Source organism: Coenobita brevimanus, chromosome 94 (genome assembly GCF_032717465.1).
Source record: "Coenobita brevimanus isolate Jiangsu-jjx chromosome 94, ASM3271746v2, whole genome shotgun sequence".
Taxonomy (NCBI): Eukaryota; Metazoa; Arthropoda; class Malacostraca; order Decapoda; family Coenobitidae; genus Coenobita; species Coenobita brevimanus.
In genome coordinates, this window is record NC_137047.1 from 31,756,262 (window position 1) to 31,776,821 (window position 20,560).

The window sequence follows — 20,560 nt, forward strand, 5'->3', positions numbered from 1 at the left end:
GACATAGCCAAGGTTTAACACCAAAAAAATCCTTCTGTTGGTGTTCTGAAGTTTTTCCATGATGCAAGTGTATTAATACCAACATCAAATGTTCTGCATGTCAGCTAACACGCCACCTTAACACTAGACAACATGGTCTTCATTCAGTGTAAAACCCTGGGTACAATTTTTCTAAAGCCAGAGTTCAGATTATGGAGTGAGCAGACACTATGGCTCATACACAACCCATTAACTTCAGTCAAGTAAAATGTGATCAAGCTGTACAAATACAGTATGTAACTATCCTTCCCAAGTATTGCTCACTGTGCAGGTGACATTACCTTACTTGATGACTGCATCACAGATTGTCCTGAGTGCTGCTTTGGTTCTGCCTCAGATGTTTTTTTACCTCACCACTGGTTCTCAGTCTCTGGGTAAAAGAAAAAGCACTGATATTTATATTCATCATTGCAGGATTGTTTTTCATAAAGTTTAACTAAGTGCAGTTTGAGACAAAAGGTCACCTAATACTTAACCTCTTCCATTTTCTCAATTTCCTTTGCTGGCTACAAAAGTTCACCTAATACTTAACCTCTTCCACTTATTTTCCTCTGCTAGCTACTATTCCTAAGCTGAGAGAGGCTTGGTATATTTCTCAGTCCTAATGCATCAGGAAGGAAAATTACAAACATGCCCTAAGCGTGAAATAGATACAGTAGAAAAGTAAACTTTTATACCTGATCATATACTGTATATCAGTAAGTAAAACCCTTCTATGGGGATAACAGTGTATGTGTCAAGGTTGGAAAGTTAGCAGAACTTAATAAAAATTTAGTAAAACCTCATACAACTGTTGGTTTATGACAGGGATGTTATGCCATCTTGGATGCTTCATATGTACACGCACAATAAGAACAGTTTTGACATATCAAACAGCACAGAAAAAAAAAAACCTTGAAATTCACCAGACTGCCAGCTTTTAATATAAACAGTCAACCTGCAGTCATGCTTCCAGCTGGAAAATACAGTATGTTTATTTTCCAGATTAACTCCATTCCACATTATTTCTTCTAACACTACGGTTTAACTAAGTTTACGAACAATGGTATACAAGGCATTATTGCAATCAAAAGTACAATGACACTTCCCTGCTGGCTATGGTATTGGAAAGTGTTACCATACATTAAACCTTTATATAATGGCAACATGAACACAACAAAAGAGTATGAGATGAAGGAATTCTTTCTGATCTTTTAAACCCTTCTGTACTACGGTATTGTTTTGTGGTACCTGAAAATGTCCGTGGTATGTTGCAAAAACTGAGTGTGGTACATGCATACCATGCTATTCAACTGATGTGTTAAGGCGACTCAGGGTGCAGTACTGAGCCTATATGATACCTTTGTGTTGGCATCAGCACCACGCCACAGAAGAATACAATAACGTCATGATACACTTTTGTACGGAAGGGGTTAAGGAAAAATGAAAAATTAAAAAGGCAGAACACAATGAAAGGTGGTGGCAACCATCATCCATTCACTTGATGAAGTGCTGCCTACGACCGACGTATCATCCAACGTAAGAGACAGTTCCTCACAGATCCAGACTATGCATCTTTCACTTACAACCAGATGAAGCACATCATTAGCAACCTTAAGCACTCATCTGCCTGTGGACCAGACAACATAAGCAACATTCACCTGAAACACCTTGGACCACAAGGCATACAAGCACTCACCAACAAATCAAACTACAGCTACTCACACAACATAATATCCAACATCTGGAAGCATGACATTATCATCACTATCCCTAAACCCAACAAAGACCCCACGTTACCTTCCTCATACCGCCCCATCACACTCCTCTGCACCCCCTCTAAAGTCACTGAACGACTGGTATTACAACTAGTTACACCTCACACACCCCTAGCCCCATCACAACATGGCTTTAGGCCACTACACTCCACAAACCTTCTTCTTACAGATCTTACACAGAGAGTTTTTGATGGCATGAATTCAGCTAGGCCACCACACAGAACACTCCTAGTCACACTAGACATTAGCAAAGCTTTTGATGACATCCCAACCACAACCTCACGAACAAAATATTCAACACAAACATGCATAATAAGACATAAAGATGGCTGGCAAACTACTTAGCAGGCAGATGTGCACATGTCACATTTGCCAGTCAGTCTTCAAACATCAGAAACTTCAAAAATAGTGTCCCCCAAGGGTCTGTTTTGTCCCTACACTCTTTAACCTATACATACATGACATACGCACACTCCACACACCACAGATACACATAGCTTCCTATGCAGATGACATAACACTTACATGTACACACCAAAATGCAAACACAGCTGCACACATCCTCCAACCTTACCTCAACACACTACACGAATGGTTCACCACTAACAGCCTCAAAATAGCCACGACCAAATCTACGGTGACCCTTTTCACAAACTGGACAGCAGAACACAGTCACATTCCACACCTCACCATAAACAACAACTCCCCTACCACACACACACACACACACACACACACACACACACACACAATCCTTGGTGTAACATACAATACATAAATGTCATTTAAACAATACATCACAAACATTAAAAATAAAATAACACCAAGACTCAATGTGTTGAGGTCACTTTCCCATTCAACATTTGGACACAGCAAAGAAACCACCACCACAGTATACAAACAATATATACATTCAGTGATGAATTATGCAAGCCATGCTTGGGCTTCTAACCTTACTAAAACACACTGCAAGACTCAACAGACCACACAGAACAAGGCCCTGAAAATAATCACAGGCTGCACAGCTACTACACACACAGACCACCTACATTAAGAAACCAAAGTCCTCAAAGTCAAGGATCACCTAGACATAAGAGGCACCCAAATTCCCGCTGCAGCCTCCACAAACCCACAACATCCATGGCAGCACATCGACACACACCAAGGAATATCAAAACAGCACCCAGCACATGATATACACACATACTGTCATCTTTCCCCCCTCACCCACCTCAGACCTGCATACAGAAGCATATCCATACTCAAATCACTCGCTGCTCCATTCAGTCACTTAAAGACAACACACAGCTGCATGCACGGCCTCCTGATATCCACCCTTCTGAATCCTATCTCTCTCGTGAGGAGAGGGTCCACCTGGCCAGGCTGAGATGTGGGCATCATCCAGCCCACTTAAGTTACCAGAAGAGGCTGGATGACTCCATTGCTGATGCCTGTCCAAAGTGTAACACAGCACCCCATTCTAGTAAGCACATTATGGAAGACTGCATTGCACACAATCATCTGTGCCAACAACACAACATACACTCCTTGAGAGCACTGTGGGAAAGCCTGGTCTCGGCCATGGCCTTCCTTAGGGACTCAGGGCTGTTCACCCAGACTGCCTAGGGAACAACTACTACTATTTCTTCCTTTACCTTTATCATTCCTTTTCTGTGTCTGGCCTCTCTCCCTATTTCTCCCATTTTTCCTGTCACTTGTTATTACTCGTCTTTCCTTTTCAGGTGACTTTACACTGAATGACAAGCTAAATGGTTTCCTGTAAGCCAGGAAACCATTTATAATGTCGGGCAGTAACCATATACAGTAACCAACCCATACGTATTCCCTACGTGCCAACAACAGCATCGGCAGAGGGATAATGCCCCTCCTCATAAAACAATTAGACCGTGGATTGCGAGCCACTGCTCAGGCAGCGAAGCGTCGCGTTGTGAGCCACAGCTCAGGCTGTGCTAACCTTCCAGTGGCCGTGCATCACTGCTAACTACTGTACTCCACCCCTACACAAATTTATGCAAGGCGTTATGCAAACATGAGAGAGAGAGAGAGAAAATTTTTTTTTTAACCAGATGATGCCCTGGATGTTTATCTTAAAGTTTACGATAAACAAAAACTAAAGAAAAAAAAAAATCATTTTTTCACTACTCCACCCCTACGTAAACTTATGCATGGCGCAACGCAACGATGGAGAGATTTTATTTCTCTTTCTTTCTTTTCTTTCTTTTTTTTTTACCAAATGATACCCTGGATGTTTATCCGCAAGTTTATAATAAACAAAAACTCATTTCGTGTGTGTGTGTGTGTGTGTGTGTGTGTATTTACCTATTTGTCTATCTATCTATCTATCTATAGCCCGACGCCCTAATCCCGCAAAGGGTGGCCGCAGACAAAACGCCTCCAAGTCACTCTGTCACCCACCATTTGACTCCCCTCCCCCCAACTCACCCCCCCCTCCCTCATATACCTCTCAACTCCATCCCTCCACCTCATCCTCGGTCTACCCCTCCCTCTCCCTCCCTCCACCTCACCTACATACACCCTCTTAGTCAGTCTTTCATTCTCCATCCTCTCCACATGTCCAAACCACCTCAGTGTATTTCTCCTAATCTTTTCAACCACATCCACATCTACCCCACAACGTTCCTTCACTTCTTCATTCGTCAACCTGTCCCTCCATGTCACTCCACATGCTCCTCTCAAGTAACTCATTTCCACTGCTCTCACTCTTGACTTGTTCCCCTCTTGCAAGGTCCACGCCTCGCTTCCATACGTCAGGAGTAGGGATCACAATACCATCATGCAGTGACTTCTTAACTTCCATACTCACCTCCCTATTTCTCATCACTGCTTTCAGTGTGCCAACAACCTTCCTTCCCTGCTGTACCCTTTCACGTACTTCATCCCCCAAAGTTCCATCCTTACTCATCACACTACCCAAGTACTTGAATGCACTCACATTCTCCATATCCTCACCATCCAACCTCACTGCACACTCTGTGACTTCATTCCTCTCAAACACCATAACTTTACTTTTGTTTACATTAACTTTCAGCTTCCTCCTCCTACACACTGTCCCAAATTCATTCACCAAACCTTGCAACTCCCATTCATCTTCACTCAACAATACTGTATCATCAGCAAACAGCAACACTGGAAGCTTCCAAATCTCACCCTCATTCATTAAGGCCACCCCACATCCACTGCCCTACCTTGTACCTCCTTTACGACCCCATCCATATATATATTAAACAGCCAAGGAGACATTACACACCCCTGTTTCAGTCCCACATTGAGATCAAAGAACTCACTCAGCTCACCATCCACTCGCACCGTAGCCCTAGCTCCCTCGTACATACTCTTCACAGCACTCAACAATTTCCCCTCCACTCCATATATTCTTAATACCTTCCACATACCTTTCCTATCTATTCTGTCATAAGCTTTCTCCAAGTCCATGAAGGCAGCGTACTTTCCCTTCCCTTCTGTAGATACTTCTCCACTAAACATCTTAGAACAAATATCTGATCTACACCCCTTTTCCCTTCCTAAATCCCCCTTGTTCTTCTCCAACTAGCTCCTCTGTCATATGCCTAACCCTATCAATGAGTATTCTACCATATATTTTACCAGTCACACTAAGAAGGCAAATACCCCTATGGTTACCACATACTTCTCTCTCCCCTTTTCCTTTGTACAGAGGAACAATTATACCTGATTTCCAGTCCTCTGGAACCCTTCCCTCTTCCCAAGCCAATCTACACAACTTCCATATCCACTCCACAACAATCTCACCCCCATACCTAAGCATTTCACCACACACTCCATCAATTCCTGGGGCCTTTCCCAGCTTAATCTTCTTCATCGCTTCCACTACTTCCGACCTACTGATCTCTTCCTCCCTCCTCTCATCTCTTCTTCTCCCAGCCATTCCCCAACCACTTATACTCACACTGCTCTCACTCTCTACATTCAACAAATCCTCAAAGTGCTCCTTCCATCTCCTCAATTTCTCTCTCTTCTCCACCAACAATCTATTATTCCTATCTTTCACTCCCCTACTATTTCCCCTTTCACACTGCCTTACTTTCTTTACCTCCTTCCAAAACAATTTCTTACTCTCCCTCCATTTCACACTCAGATTCCTCCCAAACTCTTCATCCACTTTCTTCTTACTCTCCTTCACCAGTCTCTTAACCTCCCTTCTCCTGCTCACATATACCTCTCTCTCTCTCTCTCTCATCTTCTCCCCTACCTCTACTCGCCAACCATTCACCATATGCCTTCTTCTTTTGTTCCACAGCTCGTTTCACCTCATCATTCCACCATGCTGTCCCTTGCACACCCTTGCATCTCCTCCTCACTCCACAAACCGCCTCACACGCTGTGCTTATCTCTTCCGTGAATATCTTACATACGTCTTCCACCCCTTCCATCTGCTCTAGCTCATACCTTCCCAATCTTTCTTCCACTATGCTCTTATACTCTGTCCTCTTCTCACTATCTTGCAATTTCTCCACTCTTCTCACAGGAGCTGCTTCCTCCTGTCTTCCCCTTCGCCTCCTCAACCACTTTCTTTTGCAGCTCTACCTTGGCCATCATTAAGTGATGGTCCGAGACTCCATTCCCCACCCTCTCCACACCCTTGCATCCAACACTTGTCTTCTCATTCGCTCATCCACACACAGAATCAATCATTGCCTTTCGTTCAACAAGTTCACCATCCATCCTCCTCATTACTCTCCATGTATACCGGTGGATCATCTTATGTAAAGTAGGTGTTGGCTATTGCCAGCCCCTTACCAGCACAGATGTCCACCAAAGCACTACCATTCCCATCTACTTCCGCTGGCACACCCCACTGACCAACCACTCCATCCACTCGTACATTCCCGACTTTGCCATTCATGTCTCCAATCAACAGCACTCTCTCGCTCCTCTCAAACTTGTCCATACATGCTTCTACTCTCGCCCAAAACTCATCTTTCACTCTTGCCACTCGATCCTCTGTTGGAGCATATACACATACAATCGCCCATGCTTGTATACCTACTTTCATCCTCACCCATACAATCCTTGCACCCACTGTTCCATACTCTCTTATATTCTCCTTCCACTTCTTGCTTAACATCAGACATACTCCCTCTCTTGCCCTCTCATTCTCACTGACTCCCGCACATATACCTACACCGTATTCCCATTCTCTCATCCTTTCACCTTTCCATTTAGTTTCAGTCAATCCACATATATCCACTTTTGCATCCTCAAGCACCTGGACAATCTCTCTCTCTTTCACTTCATCATTCACTCCTCTCACATTACCTATTTGTACTTACCTATTTGTAGTATACAGGAATTGAGCGATGCTCGTGTTGTCCTGTCTCCATATCCACATTTATCTAGTTTACTTTTACACATATGAATGTTTTTCTCCTGCACCACCTTTTCATCTAAATTGTTCCAAATACTTATGTATTTACCCAATATACCTAATTGAGATACACACGAAATATGCTATGCTCGTGGGTTCCCATCGCTGTTTCTCAGTAAGTCAAATTTAGCTTTAAATTCATTTAAGTAAGACTGGATGATCTCTTTGTCAAGGCTATTTCATAAATCTATACTTCTGTAAGGAAAGCTATGTTTCTTGATATCCTTCAAGCAGCTTGACTTTTTCAATTTCATTCCGTGTCCTCTGGTTGCTCTCTTATCCCATAAAAACAGATCATCTTGGTCAATTCTACCTACTCCCACCATGGTCCTGAACACTGCAATCATGTCTCCTCTCTTTCTCCTTTCCTCTAAGGAAGGCAAATCCAGCTTTTCCAGCCTCTCTCTATATGACAGATCTGCCAGACTGGGGACCATCTTGGTTGCTGTTCTTTGTAGTCTCTCAACCTTATTTATATCTTTCTTTTTGTGTGGAGACCACACTACTGCTGCATATTCTAACCTGGGGCGGATCATGGCCACTATCAATTTTTTCATCTCCTCATCCATATAATGAAATGCTACTCTTATGTTAGTCAGGAGTTTATAAGTCTCACTAATTATCTTATTAATGTGCTTTTCAGGTGACAAACTATCTTGGACCAGCACTCCCAAGTCTTTCTCTTCTCTCATTTTAGTGATTAATTCATTACCCAACAAATAATTCAGTGATGGCCTCCTGGTACTTTTACCCATTTCCAACATTTTACATTTCTTTACATTAAATTTCATTTCCCACGTCCGGCTCCAATCATGTATCCTATTCAGAACCTCCTGCAGCATTTTACAATCCTCCTCAACCTCTACCGTCCTCAAGATCTTTACATCATCAGCAAACAGACTTGCATAACTGTTCACTCCATCTATCATATCATTTACGTAAATCAGGAACATTACTGGTGCCAACACCGAGCCTTGGGGGACTCCACTTGTTACTTCCCTCCATCCAGACATCCTATCCTTTATTACTGTCCTCATTTGTCTGTCTCTCAAAAAGTCTCTCATCCATTCCAGGAGTTTCCCCTTGAGTCCTCCTATATATTCTAGTTTCCACATTAGTGTGTGTGTGTGTGTGTGTGTGTGTGTGTGTATTTACCTATTTGTAGTATACAGGAATTGAGCAGTGTTTGTGTTGTCCTGTCTCCATATCCACAGTTATCTAGTCTACTTTTACACACATGAATGTTTTTCACCTGCACCACCTCTCCATCTATGTCGTTCCAAATATTTATGTATTTACCTAACATACCTAATTGTCATATACATGAAATGTGCTATGAACGTGGGTTCCAGTCAGTGTTTCTCAGGAAGTCAAATTTAGCTTTAAACTCGTTTAAGTTTTTAGACTGGATGATCTCTTTGTCAAGGCTATTCCAAAGATCTATACTTATATAAGGAAAGCTATTTTTCTTAATATCCTTCAAGCAGCTTGACTTCTTCAATTTCATTCCATGTCCTCTGGTTGCTCTCTTATCCCATACAAACAGATCTTCTCGGTCAATTTTATCTACTCCTATTATGGTCCTGAACACTGCAATCATGTCTCCCCTCTTTCTCCTTTCCTCTATGGAAAGCAAATCCAGCTTTTCCAGACTCTCTCTGTATAACAGATCTGCCAAGCTGGGGACCATCTTGGTTGCTGTTCTTTGTATTCTCTCAATCTTATTTATATCTTTTTTTTGTGTGTGGAGACCACACTACCGCTGCATATTCTAACCTAGGGTGGATCATGGCCATTATCAATTTTTTCATCATCTCCTCATCCATATAATAGAAATGCTACTCTTATGTTAGTCAAGAGTTTATATGCCTCTCTAACTATCTTGTTAATATGTTTTTCAGGTGACAAATTATCTTGGACCAGCACTCCCAAAAGTTTCTCTTCTCTCGTTTTTGTGATTAATTTATTACCTAAGAAATAATTCAGTGATGGCGTCCTGGTACTTTTACCCATTTCCAATATTTTACATTTCTTTACGTTAAATTTCATTTCCCACATCCGGCTCCAATCATGTATCCTATCCAGATCCCCCTGCAGCATTTTACAATCCTCCTCAACCTCTACCTTCCTCAAGATCTTTACATTATCAGCAAACAGACTTGCATAACTGTTCACTCCATCTACCATATCATTTACATAAATCAGGGACATTACTGGAGCCAACACCGAACCTTGAGGGACTCCATTTGTTACTTCCCTACATCCAGACATCCTATCCTTTAATACTGTCCTCATTTGTCTGTCTCCCCAAAAGTCTCTCATCCATTCCAGGAGTTTCCCCTCCAGTCCTCCTATATACTCTAGTTTCCACATTAGTCTCTTATGAGGTACCTTGTTGAAGGCCTTCTCTAAGTCTAAGTACACACAATCCACCCAACCATCTCTCTCCTGTACCACGTCAATCGCTCTTGAGTAAAAGCCCAACAAGTTGGAAACACATGACCTTCCACTTCTGAATCCAAACTGACATTCAGCCAAAATATTCATCTCTTCTAGATATTTTATCCATCTATCTTTCAGGATTCTTTCACACAATTTTGTGACCATACTGGTTAGAGACACTGGTCTATAATTCAGGGGTTCTTCCCTGTTTCCTCCCTTATAAATTGGTACCACATTTGCCCTCTTCCATTCTTGAGGCACTTTCCCCTCTTCCAGAGAACACGCAATTAAACTGTGAATTTTATCAGCCAGTTGTTCTCTGCATTCCTTCAGTACCCAATTAGAAATTCCATCAGGTCCTGGGGCTTTCCTTACATCTTGAGTTTCCAGTAATTTATAAACTTCCTGTACCATCACTTTTATTGTAACATCACTTTTATATCTTTTATCACTGGTACATTTCTAATCACTCCTTCCCCTTCCACAAACTCCTTTCCATTAGTGAAAACCAATTGGAAACGTTTATTATTTCTGCTTGCACTGTTGCATCTTTAAAGACCTCTCCTTTTATTTCCAATTTGGTGATTCCTTCCTTTTGTTTCAGTTTGCCATTAACAAATCTATAAAACAGTTTGGGTTCATCCTTGCATTTGTCTATTAAACCTTTTTCAAAATTCCTTTCTTCTTCTCTACGTATTCTTATGTACTCATTTCTAGTTCTTTTATATTCTTCCTTTGTTCTGTTGTTACCTCTCTTTCTCCAGTTGTTCCACGCCATATCTCTCTTTTTTTTTTTTGCTATCATACACCTTCTATTAAACCACTCCTTTTTCCTGTTTTCTTTCCCCCTTACTCTTGGTACAAATTTTTCCACTCCCAAATTATAGAGGTCTAGAAAGATATCCCACTTCCTCTGTAACTCTCTTGTTTCTCTGAATTTTCTCAATCCTGTAAAATTTGCTTTCCCAAAGTTGTACCTTCCCTACCTATAAAGCTTGTCTCTTGGCTCGACGTTCCCTATTATCATCTGGAACTCAATGACCACATGATCACTTTTTCCTATAGGACAGAAATATTTCAATGATTCTATTACATCGGGTTCTTTAGTAAACAGTAAGTCTAAACATGCTGTTGTGTCCTCACCTCAGAACCGTGTCTCTTCTTTGACCCGTTGCGTCATCACATTATTCATTGTTATATTTAATAATATAGTGCCCCACGAATCTTCGCTGCCTCCTGAGTCCCATTCCTCCCAGTTCACCTCTTTACACCCACCAAAATTATATTGTTGCTTTTCTAAATTATTTTTTGTAAATAACTAGCCATATCTGACAACATCTCCTGGTATTCGTCATCATTCCATGCTCTCGTCTTAGGAGGAACATACTCTACCGCCGTATCTCTCTTACCATTCTCTCCAGTTTCTAATTTCATATATATAACTTCAGCCCTGCCTTCTCCCATTTCCACATTATCTACATTTATGTTGTTCTTCACTGCTATCATCACTCTTCCTCCCGTTTTTTCTTTTCTGTCTCTTCTCCACAGTTTGTATTTACCATCTCCCAAATGAACATCGATATCTTTTCTTTACTTGGTCTCTACAAAGCACATGACATCAGGTTCATGTTCCCTCAAGAAATCGTTAATTTCAAGCCGTGCTGATATTTAACTATCAACATTAGTATATACCACCTTCCAATTATTTTTGATGTTTTTTATACCCTCTTTTCTCCTTCTCTCCGTCGGTACCACTTCCTCAATTTCTGATCTTTCATAGCCATCCCCCTTAGTTTCCTTCACTTCTATTTCCTCACATACCACTTCCTTACTTTCATATCCATCACTCTCCAAAAAGAAGTTTTACGTTCTTCCTCTGTCCTCTTATCATTTTTTCCTTTACGTGTTCCTTCAATGATTTTAAAACTTCTCTTTCTTCTTCAATCAAATCTATTCTTATTATAATATTTTCCATCCCTGCCTCTTTGTTTAGTTTCCAGGTCACTTTCAGTATATCATATACTACACTTTCTGATGACAACTTGACTCTCAGTGTGTGTGTGTGTGTGTGTGTGTGTGTGTGTGTGTGTGTGTGTGTCTCACGGGGTGGGATAGAAAAAGGTAACTGCACAATCCACGGGTTAACTCAAAGACAAACAGCCACCCCTTGTGGGATTATGGTTTCTGGCTATAGACACAGATAGACACAATGTTGGCATGGGATTATCAGTGAAATTTTGATAGTGCTGTAATAGTACCTGTTCATAACCTCTCAAGCAATTCTCTGATACCAAGGGCACTGTTTACAGTTGGGTCTCATTATATATTTACCTGCTATGTGATATACTGCTATAACAATGAACAAAAAGTTAGACCCATCTTCGGGATAACAATGGGAAAATGATCGCAGATTCACTAAAATGATGTCTCCCAGTCAGCTGACAGAGACAAGATGGAAACCCGGTGTTTACATTCACTATTATCGTCTGCCTTTTGTTGCATTTTCAGGCTTTCAAACAGACCCAGGTGAAAAAGTAGGAAAAAAGTAGGAACAAAGTTTTTCAAAAAGTAGGAAAAAAGTAGGAACTGGGAGAGAAAAACTAGGAAAAAAGTACGACAGGTGCATCAAACATATAAACAAAAGAATATCAATGCCAACCATGCTTTCATTTCAAATGCAGTTATGTGTAATAGCATACAAATAAGGCAGATATTTATTAGGCAGGCAGATTCTGTAACCAAAGACAAACAATATTACTAATTAAATAGGTAAACATAATGGAAGACTCATGACCAGTTACATACTGCAATGTACAGACTGCACTGCCACTGACTAGTTTAACTTACTGAATATGACTAGACACAAATATTAATTTAAAATTAATACGTGTATTGAATACTGCTACAAAAATAAGGTCAGAGCATCAAACATTTAAACTAAAGAATATCAGTGACAACCATGCTTCCATTCTAAATGCAGTTAAGTGTGGCTGTGTTCTACTAAACAGTGTATTCATACAATATACCAAACAAAATAACAAATAGAGAATAAATGTTCAACACACATTTTCAAATACAAACAACTACAGTAGTTTTTAACTTCTGTAATTTGTTACAGTTGACATAAACAGGCATTAGAGCTCATGACTCTATTAAAATGGCAACATAATTATGGCTAGGATTCAACTGTCACTTAGTAAACTTGGCAAGAGTAGCAGAGTAGCTACCCATCATCTTCGTGCACTTTTTATCAAGGTCCTGTTTTTCTTTCTGTTCTCCAGATTCTTTTGAGCTGACTCAATTTTCTTGGTTGCCATCTCCACCAAGCTTTGAACAATAGTGACCTCTGCCATGTTCTTGTCTATTATAGCTTTCTGTAGTCTTCTGCTTGCCTCACTATTGGCTACAATCCTTCAGCCACATTCAGCTCTTCCTTGCACTTCTCCTGCTCCTTCCAGACAGATTTCTCTCAGTCCTCCAGCTTTTGCTTTTTCATCTCCAGAGAACTGATGGCTTCTTGCTGTCCTTGGACTTCCTTTTCTTTCTGGTCTTTCAGTCTGTTCATTGGCTTTCTTCTCTCTCTCTTCTGCAATTCATGTGTTGAATGCACTGTAAGCAGATCTGCGGGCCCACATCGAAGCTGAGTGGATTGGCATAGAATGGGCATGGCCAAGTCCAATAACTGACTACATCTTTGGTTGTTCTCAGGGCATTTATTGACTCGTCGGACAGCAGTGTGTTCACTGATGGCCATTCTCTTGGTTTCTGACACGGAACACTCAACTTCAGCATTGCCATGGGCAAGGCACTGACATGCTATCACCAGTTTGGGCAAGACTGTGTACTGTGCTTGTTAGGATGCGAAACAACCGAACTCACCGGCCTCACACTTCCAAGTGCGCGGGCTCCGTCTGCATACCGTAAGACCCTTCTGATGACGTCACCACTCGGACCATAACAAGTGCGTGCGCACACACACACACTAACAGCAATAGGCACTAACACTCTCATCCTCTCTTCTTAATTTGATGAAAGATCCCAAGGATGAAACTGAATGGATTATTGGCGTCCTATACACACTATGTATCCAATACATAGACTTTTGTTTAAGCACCATTAAGACCCAGTCTGTAACCACATACAGATATGTGGTGTCCCTTGAAGTATTATAATCCTTCTAGTCCCGGCTGACTGCTGCACGCAGCCGCTCGGTCGAGGCACCTTTCTTGGTGAGACAGTCAGCCAGTTGTTGTGATGTATCCACCCAAGACACTTCATCAATCTTCCCTTGCTCCAACATGTCTTGTAATATAGCAATATCAATGTGCAATCTTCTGTCTTCTACACTCCTACTGGAGTAAAGGGCATCCACCAGACTCTTGTTATCCACGAAACACTTGATTTTGAAGTCTCCACATCCAGAAACCTCATACAATATGTTGGCGAGATATACAGCAGTTTCAGCACACTCAAGCAGCGCCAACATTTCAGCAGATAAAGCTGATTTGACGACCCGCCTGATCTTTCTAGTCTGCCAGAATAAGGGACATCTCGCCCCACTAGCATCTCGTAGGAAGATCACAAAGCCTCCCTGAGACCCATTGCCTACAAGGTTGGCAAAAGAGGCATCTGAAAAGCCCTCTATTTAACATTCATCGAGTGGCCCCATTCTTGGAATGTATAGCTTCATGTTGTTAGTCTTCACCCTTGCGATCACCTTGTTCAGCCTAAGCAAATCTGCTACGGTAGCTCGGTTGCTAGTCATACTCAACTCACACACATCAAAGGCAATATCTGGTCGAGTATGTGTGGCAATCCAATTGAGCTGTCCAATTAATGCTCGGTACTCAGTTTTCTCAGACTCACACAGCTCTCCTGATTTTACTGCTGCACGATGCCTGCTCAGCATGACTGGTTTCAAAGACGAAACGTACTGGAACAGGTCAAGCATTATGCTGCCATCGCTGTTGGAGACGACATTTAGACCAACATATTTGAAAGCTTTTGATTCCGAACTGCCGATGAGGAATATCTGGCTCAAACTGTTTATCACTTGCTGCTCGAACTCACGTGTACCAGTCCAAAGGAAATCATCGACTTAAATGCATATAATGCCTTCGATCTTGCCCCTATTACTCCAAGAGAACAGTGCTGAATCCACTGATGACACTTTAGCTCCAAGACTCAACAACTGATCTTTAACGTGCAGGTACCAATGCCTAGCAGCATCACAAAGGCGGTAAACCGTTTTCTTTAGTCTCCACAGCTTACCATTTGCATATTCAGGCGGAGGACGTAAATGAACAACTCGTTCAATGTCGTTACCTTGCAGATAAGCAGCTTTCACGTCCATAGCGTGGCAATCCCATTGGTTGGTGGATGCAAAAGAAAGTGCCAAATGCACAGCCTCTTTTGAGCATGTAGGAGAGTCTTTCGGGAGATCCACGGTGTCTTCCTCAAATCCTTTGGCGACTAAACGGGCCTTAACAATCGGCTTCTCGTTTTTAATTTTTTTCGTCACAACCCATCGAACCGTTATGGCATCTTGCCCAACATCATCTACTTCCTCATACACGTCATTATTCTGCCAGTTTGTAATTTCTTTTTCCTTGGCGCATAATATGTCCTCAGAGTTGAAAAGAAAAAGCATCTCTGCTTCATCATTAACTACTTCCCATGTGCTGAAATCATTTTGCAGATCCACCCAATCAATATTGCCATCAGAGTCCCTCTTCAAATTGTAGCAGTGTTTGTACCCCCTGGGGGTAGGGTTTTTTTTCAAGAATACTCTCCCAATATCCCTGCTCGTCGTAAAAGGCGACTTAAAGGGTTGGCGGAGGGTTAGTGCCCCTCCCCGGAAAACAACTAACTAAAAAAACAAACAATAAGCCTCGGACAAGGACTGACCAAACGATGACGACCAAGGACCGGACAAAGGACATGGTTATCGGAACGTGGAATGTAAGGGGAGCAAATGATGAGGTGAAAGAGAGAGAGATTGTCCATGAGCTTGAGGGTGCGAAAGTGGATGTATGTGGAATAACTGAAACAAAATGGAGAGGAGAAAGTGTGAGAGAATGGGAGTATGGATGGGGTATATGTGCAGGAGCAGGTGAGAATGAGAGGGCAAAGGAAGAAGTATGTATACTTGTGAGTAAAAGATGGAAGAGGAGCATAAGACAGTATGGATCAGTTGGGTCAAGGACTGTGTGGGTAAAATTGAAAGTTGGAATACAAATGTGGGCGATTGTGTGTGTGTATGCGCCAACGCAAGATCGTGCTAGAAGAGTGAGAGAAGAGTTCTGGACAAATGTAGAAGTGTGCATGGAAAAGTTTGGAAGGAAAGAGAGAGTGTTTTTGATCGGTGATATGAATGGTAAAGTTGGGAATGTGAAGGTGGATGGAATAGTTGGTGAGTGGGGTGTGCCTGCTGAGATAGATGAGAATGGGAGTGCGTTAGTGGACATTTGTGCTGGGAGGGGGTTGGTGATAGCCAATACCCTCTTCAGGCATAAAATGATCCACAGGTATACATGGCAAGTGATGAGAAGGGTGGGTGGTGAACTGAATGAAAGGAAGGCAATGATTGATTATGTGCGTGTGGATGAAAGGATGCGAAGATGTGTAATGGATGCAAGAGTTTATAGAGGCTGGGGGAGTGGACTTTCTGACGACTACTTGGTGGTGGCCAGAATTAGAATTCAAGTAAGATGGAGGAATAGAAGAAGGGAAAGACGAGAGGAAGGAGTAGTTGCAAGGAGAGTGGAAAGGTTACAAGAGGATGAGAAAAAGGCAGAGCATAAGAGACAAGTGGAGGAACGATTGGGCAAATATGAATTGGAGCAGATGGGAGACGTGGAAGGTGTGTGTAGGATATTTACAGAAGAAATATGTGCAGCATGTGATGTGGTGTGTGGAAGGAAGAGAAGACGGAGGGGGGTGCAAGGAACAGCATGGTGGACTGAAGAGGTGAAACAACCTGTGGCACAAAAGAAGACAGCATACAATGAATGGATGAGAAATAGGGGCGTGGAAGAAGTTGAGAGGCGGAAGAAAGAGTTACGAAGTATATGTAGAAAGAAAGAGAGAGGTGAAAAGATTAGTAAGAGAGAGTAAGAAGAGAGTGGATGAGGAATTTGGAAGGAATTTGAGTGTAAAGTGGAGGGACTGTAAGAAAATGTTCTGGAAAGAGGTGAAAAGAGTAAGACAGGGTGGAAGTGAAGTTAGCAGAGGAGTGAAAGATAAAAATGGTAGATTACTAGTGGAGAAGGGAGAAAAAGTGAGCAGATGGAGAGAACACTTTAAGGAATTGTTGAACATAGAGGATGGAAGTAATGCGAGTATAAGTGGCTGGGGAATGGCTGGGAGAAGGAGGGAGGTGAGAAGACAGGAAGAAATCAGTAGGATAGAAGTTGTGGAAGCAATGAAGAAAGTTAAATCGGGGAAAGCCCCAGGAATTGATGGAGTGTGTGGTGAAATGCTGAAGCATGGGGGAGAGATAGTATTAGAATGGATGTGGAAGCTGTCCAGATTGGCCTGGGAGTAAGGTAGAGTCTCGGAGGATTGGAAGTCAGGTATAATTATTCCCTTGTACAAAGGAAAAGGGGAAAAAGAAATGTGTGGTAATCATAGGGGCATTTGTCTTCTTAGTATAATAGGAAAAGTGTATGGTAGGATACTTATTGACAGAGTTAGAGAAAGAACAGAGAAATTAGTTGGAGAAGAACAGGGAGGGTTTAGGAAGAGAAGAGGCTGTGTAGATCAGATATTCATTCTTAGATCTTTAGTGGAAAAGTTTCTAGAGAAGGGAAAGAAGTTGTATGCGGCTTTCATGGATTTGGAGAAAGCATATGACAGGGTGGATAGACAAGGATTTGCGACTTAATACTAGCTGGTATGGATTTATTCATACCAAGTCAACAATTCACTAAAAGATCAAACTCTCCAAAATGGTTTGATGGCAATTGTGCCAGGGCAACAGCCCAAAAGTCATTAGCATATAACTCTTACTTAAAATCAAAAACATCTGAATCACTCTCCCAATTTAAATTTGCTAGAAATCATGCAAAAGCTGTATTAAATCTATCTAAATCAAACTTTCTTCAAAAGCAAGCATCAAAACTACTTAACAACCCTAATGACAATAGAATATTCTGGTCAACTCTTAATTCTTTCAATAATAACTTTAACAAGTCATCTTCCATTCCCCCACTAAAATCTTCAGATGGCAATATTACAAATGACCCACGTGGGAAAGCGGATATCTTTGCTAGTACCTTTGCAAGAAACTCTACCATAGATCATACCAGCCAGAATGTCTCAGTACTGGAACTTGATTCTCCTGAAATTGCCCCACTTAAAATACACACAAGATTCGTAAAATCCATCCTAGACAATTTACCTACCAACAAAGCTCCAGGCCCAGATGGAATTCCGCCAATTGTTTTGAAAAAGTGTTCCCCTGAACTTGCCTCTGTCCTAGCTAAATTATTCAGACTATGCATACGTACTTCTTTATTCCCAAATTCATGGAAAGAAGCCAGTATCCACCCAGTTCCGAAGAAAGGAAATTCGTCTGACCCCTCCAATCACAGACCAATAGCTGTCACATCTTCTCTTGGTAAGGTATTTGAAACCTTAATTAATAAGCAGATTGTTAAACATCTTGAATCCAACAACTTAATTAGTGATAGACAATACAGTTTTCACCGAGAAAGATCCACCATTGACATACTCAATCTCTTAACTCATACCATCCATCAATCAATTGATCTTTTTGGAGAAACTCATGCAGTAGCTCTTGATATCTCTAAAGCTTTCGACAGAGTATGGCACCGTTCCCTGCTGTCCAAACTCCCTTGCTATGGACTAACGTCTTTTGTTCCTTTGATTTCTTCTTATCTTAGTGACAGGAAAATAAGAGTAAAAGTAGATGATGTATATTCGAATTTCCACTCAATTAACACTGGCGTGCCGCAGGGATCAGTTCTGGCGCCAACCCTATTTCTGGTTCATATTAATGATCTCTTATCTGTCACTCACAATCCCATTCACTCATATGCAGATGACTCAACACTACATAGTTCACTCACACTCAGACATCCAATTACAAAGTCTAATATCTCTACCTCTCAACTCAGTACAGCCATCTCCATAAATCAAGATCTATCTACAATCAGTGAATGGGGACAAAACAACCTTGTCTCTTTTAATGCTAGTAAAACTAAATATATACAGTTTACTAATAGACACATATTACCAGATTCGTACATTACCTTCAGTGCTACTAATATTCCCATCTCCAAAAGTATTGAAATTCTTGGTGTCTCACTTAACAGTGCCCTCAGCTGGACCTCTCATGTCAGATCACTTGCTAAAACTGCCTCAAAGAAACTTGGATTATTGTACAGAGTCCGTAACTTCTTCGCCGATGAGCAGTTAGCTATAATTTATAAGAGTCATGTGCGCTCTCAGCTTGAATATTGCTCACCCTTGTGGAATGGTTGTGGAGAGGTTGCATTAAGACAACTAGACAAAATTCAGAATAAAGCTGTTAGAATCATTAACAACCCTGCCATTACATATAAACTACCTCCCCTGCAAGTAAGAAGGAATGTTGCCTCCCTTGCATTATTTTACAGATTTTTTTTGGCCAATGCTCAGACGAAGTTGTGTCCATGGTGCCACCTCTCCATGCCTTCCCTCGTGCTACACGGGCATCTGGTAGCGCTCATGACTGGAATGTCTCTCAACCATATTGCAGAACTTCTGCCTATCAGAATTCTTTCATTCCCCGAACTGCATCTCTCTGGAACTCGCTTCCCCAGAGTTGTTTTCCTCCAAATTTCAACCTACAACTGTTCAAGTCTAACTGTTACAGATATTTTATGAACAGAGGACACCAGTAATCTGGTGTATGGATTTTTTTTTTTTTCACCATTTGTTTTTCCTTCCTTCGTTCTGTTATTTAAAAAAAAAAAAAAAAAAAAAAAGTAAATGGGAAGATGTTGAATGCTGTGAAGAGTATGTACGATGGTGCGAAGGCTTCGGTGCGAGTGGATGGTGAACTAAGTGAATTTTTCTCTTTGAAAGTTGGGTTGAAACAGGGATGTGTCATGTCTCCATGGTTGTTCAATCTGTACATGGATGGGGTAATAAAAGAGGTACAAGGTAGGGTAGTGGATGTTGGAGTGGCCCTGGTGAGAGAGGATAGTGTTTGGAAACTCCCTGTACTGTTGTTTGCAGATGATACTGTGTTGTTGAGTGAAGACAAAGGGGAGCTGCAAGGCTTGAAGGATGAGTTTGGGAGAGTGTGTAAGAAATGGAATCTAAAGGTGAATGTAAGGAAGAGTAAAGTGATGGTCTTTGAGAGAGGTGAAGTCAGTGAATGTACAGTGAGGTTGGATGGTGAGGAATTGGAAAATGTGAGTACGTTTAAGTACTTGGGTAGTGTGATGAGTAAGGATGGAGGTGTGGAGGGTGAATTGCTTGAAAGGGTACAGTAGGGAAGCAAGGTTGCTGGTTCTTTGAAAGCAGTGATGAGAAACAGGGAAGTGAGCGTGGAAGTGAAAAAGTTACTACATGACAGTATTGTGATACCAACTCTAACGTACAGAAGTGAAGCTTGGACATTGCTGGAAGGACACAAGTCAAGAGTGAGAGCAGTGGAAATGAGTTACTTAAGAGGAGCCTGTGGAGTTACATGGAGAGACAGGCTGACGAATGAGGATATAAAGGAGCGTTGTGGTGTGGATGTGATAGGAAGCGTTATGAGGAACACACTGAGGAGGTTTGGCCATCTTGAGAGGATGGAGGGTGAAAGACTGACGAAGAGAGTGTATGTGAGTGAGGTGGAGGGGGGAAGAGGGAGAGGGAG

At 41.7% G+C, this 20,560-nt stretch overlaps 1 protein-coding gene across 1 annotated transcript in view; it reads right to left on the minus strand.

Annotated features, from left to right (window-relative positions):
• Positions 1–266: 266 nt before the first annotated feature.
• Positions 267–20,560, minus strand: part of alpha-Man-Ia (alpha-Mannosidase class I a) — a 217,792-nt gene continuing 197,498 nt past the window's right edge. Inside the window, exon 9 of the mRNA XM_080282748.1 lies at positions 267–409. Coding sequence (XP_080138874.1) covers positions 390–409 — 20 coding nt within the window. The 3' untranslated portion in view covers positions 267–389. The remainder of the gene's footprint in view (positions 410–20,560) is intronic.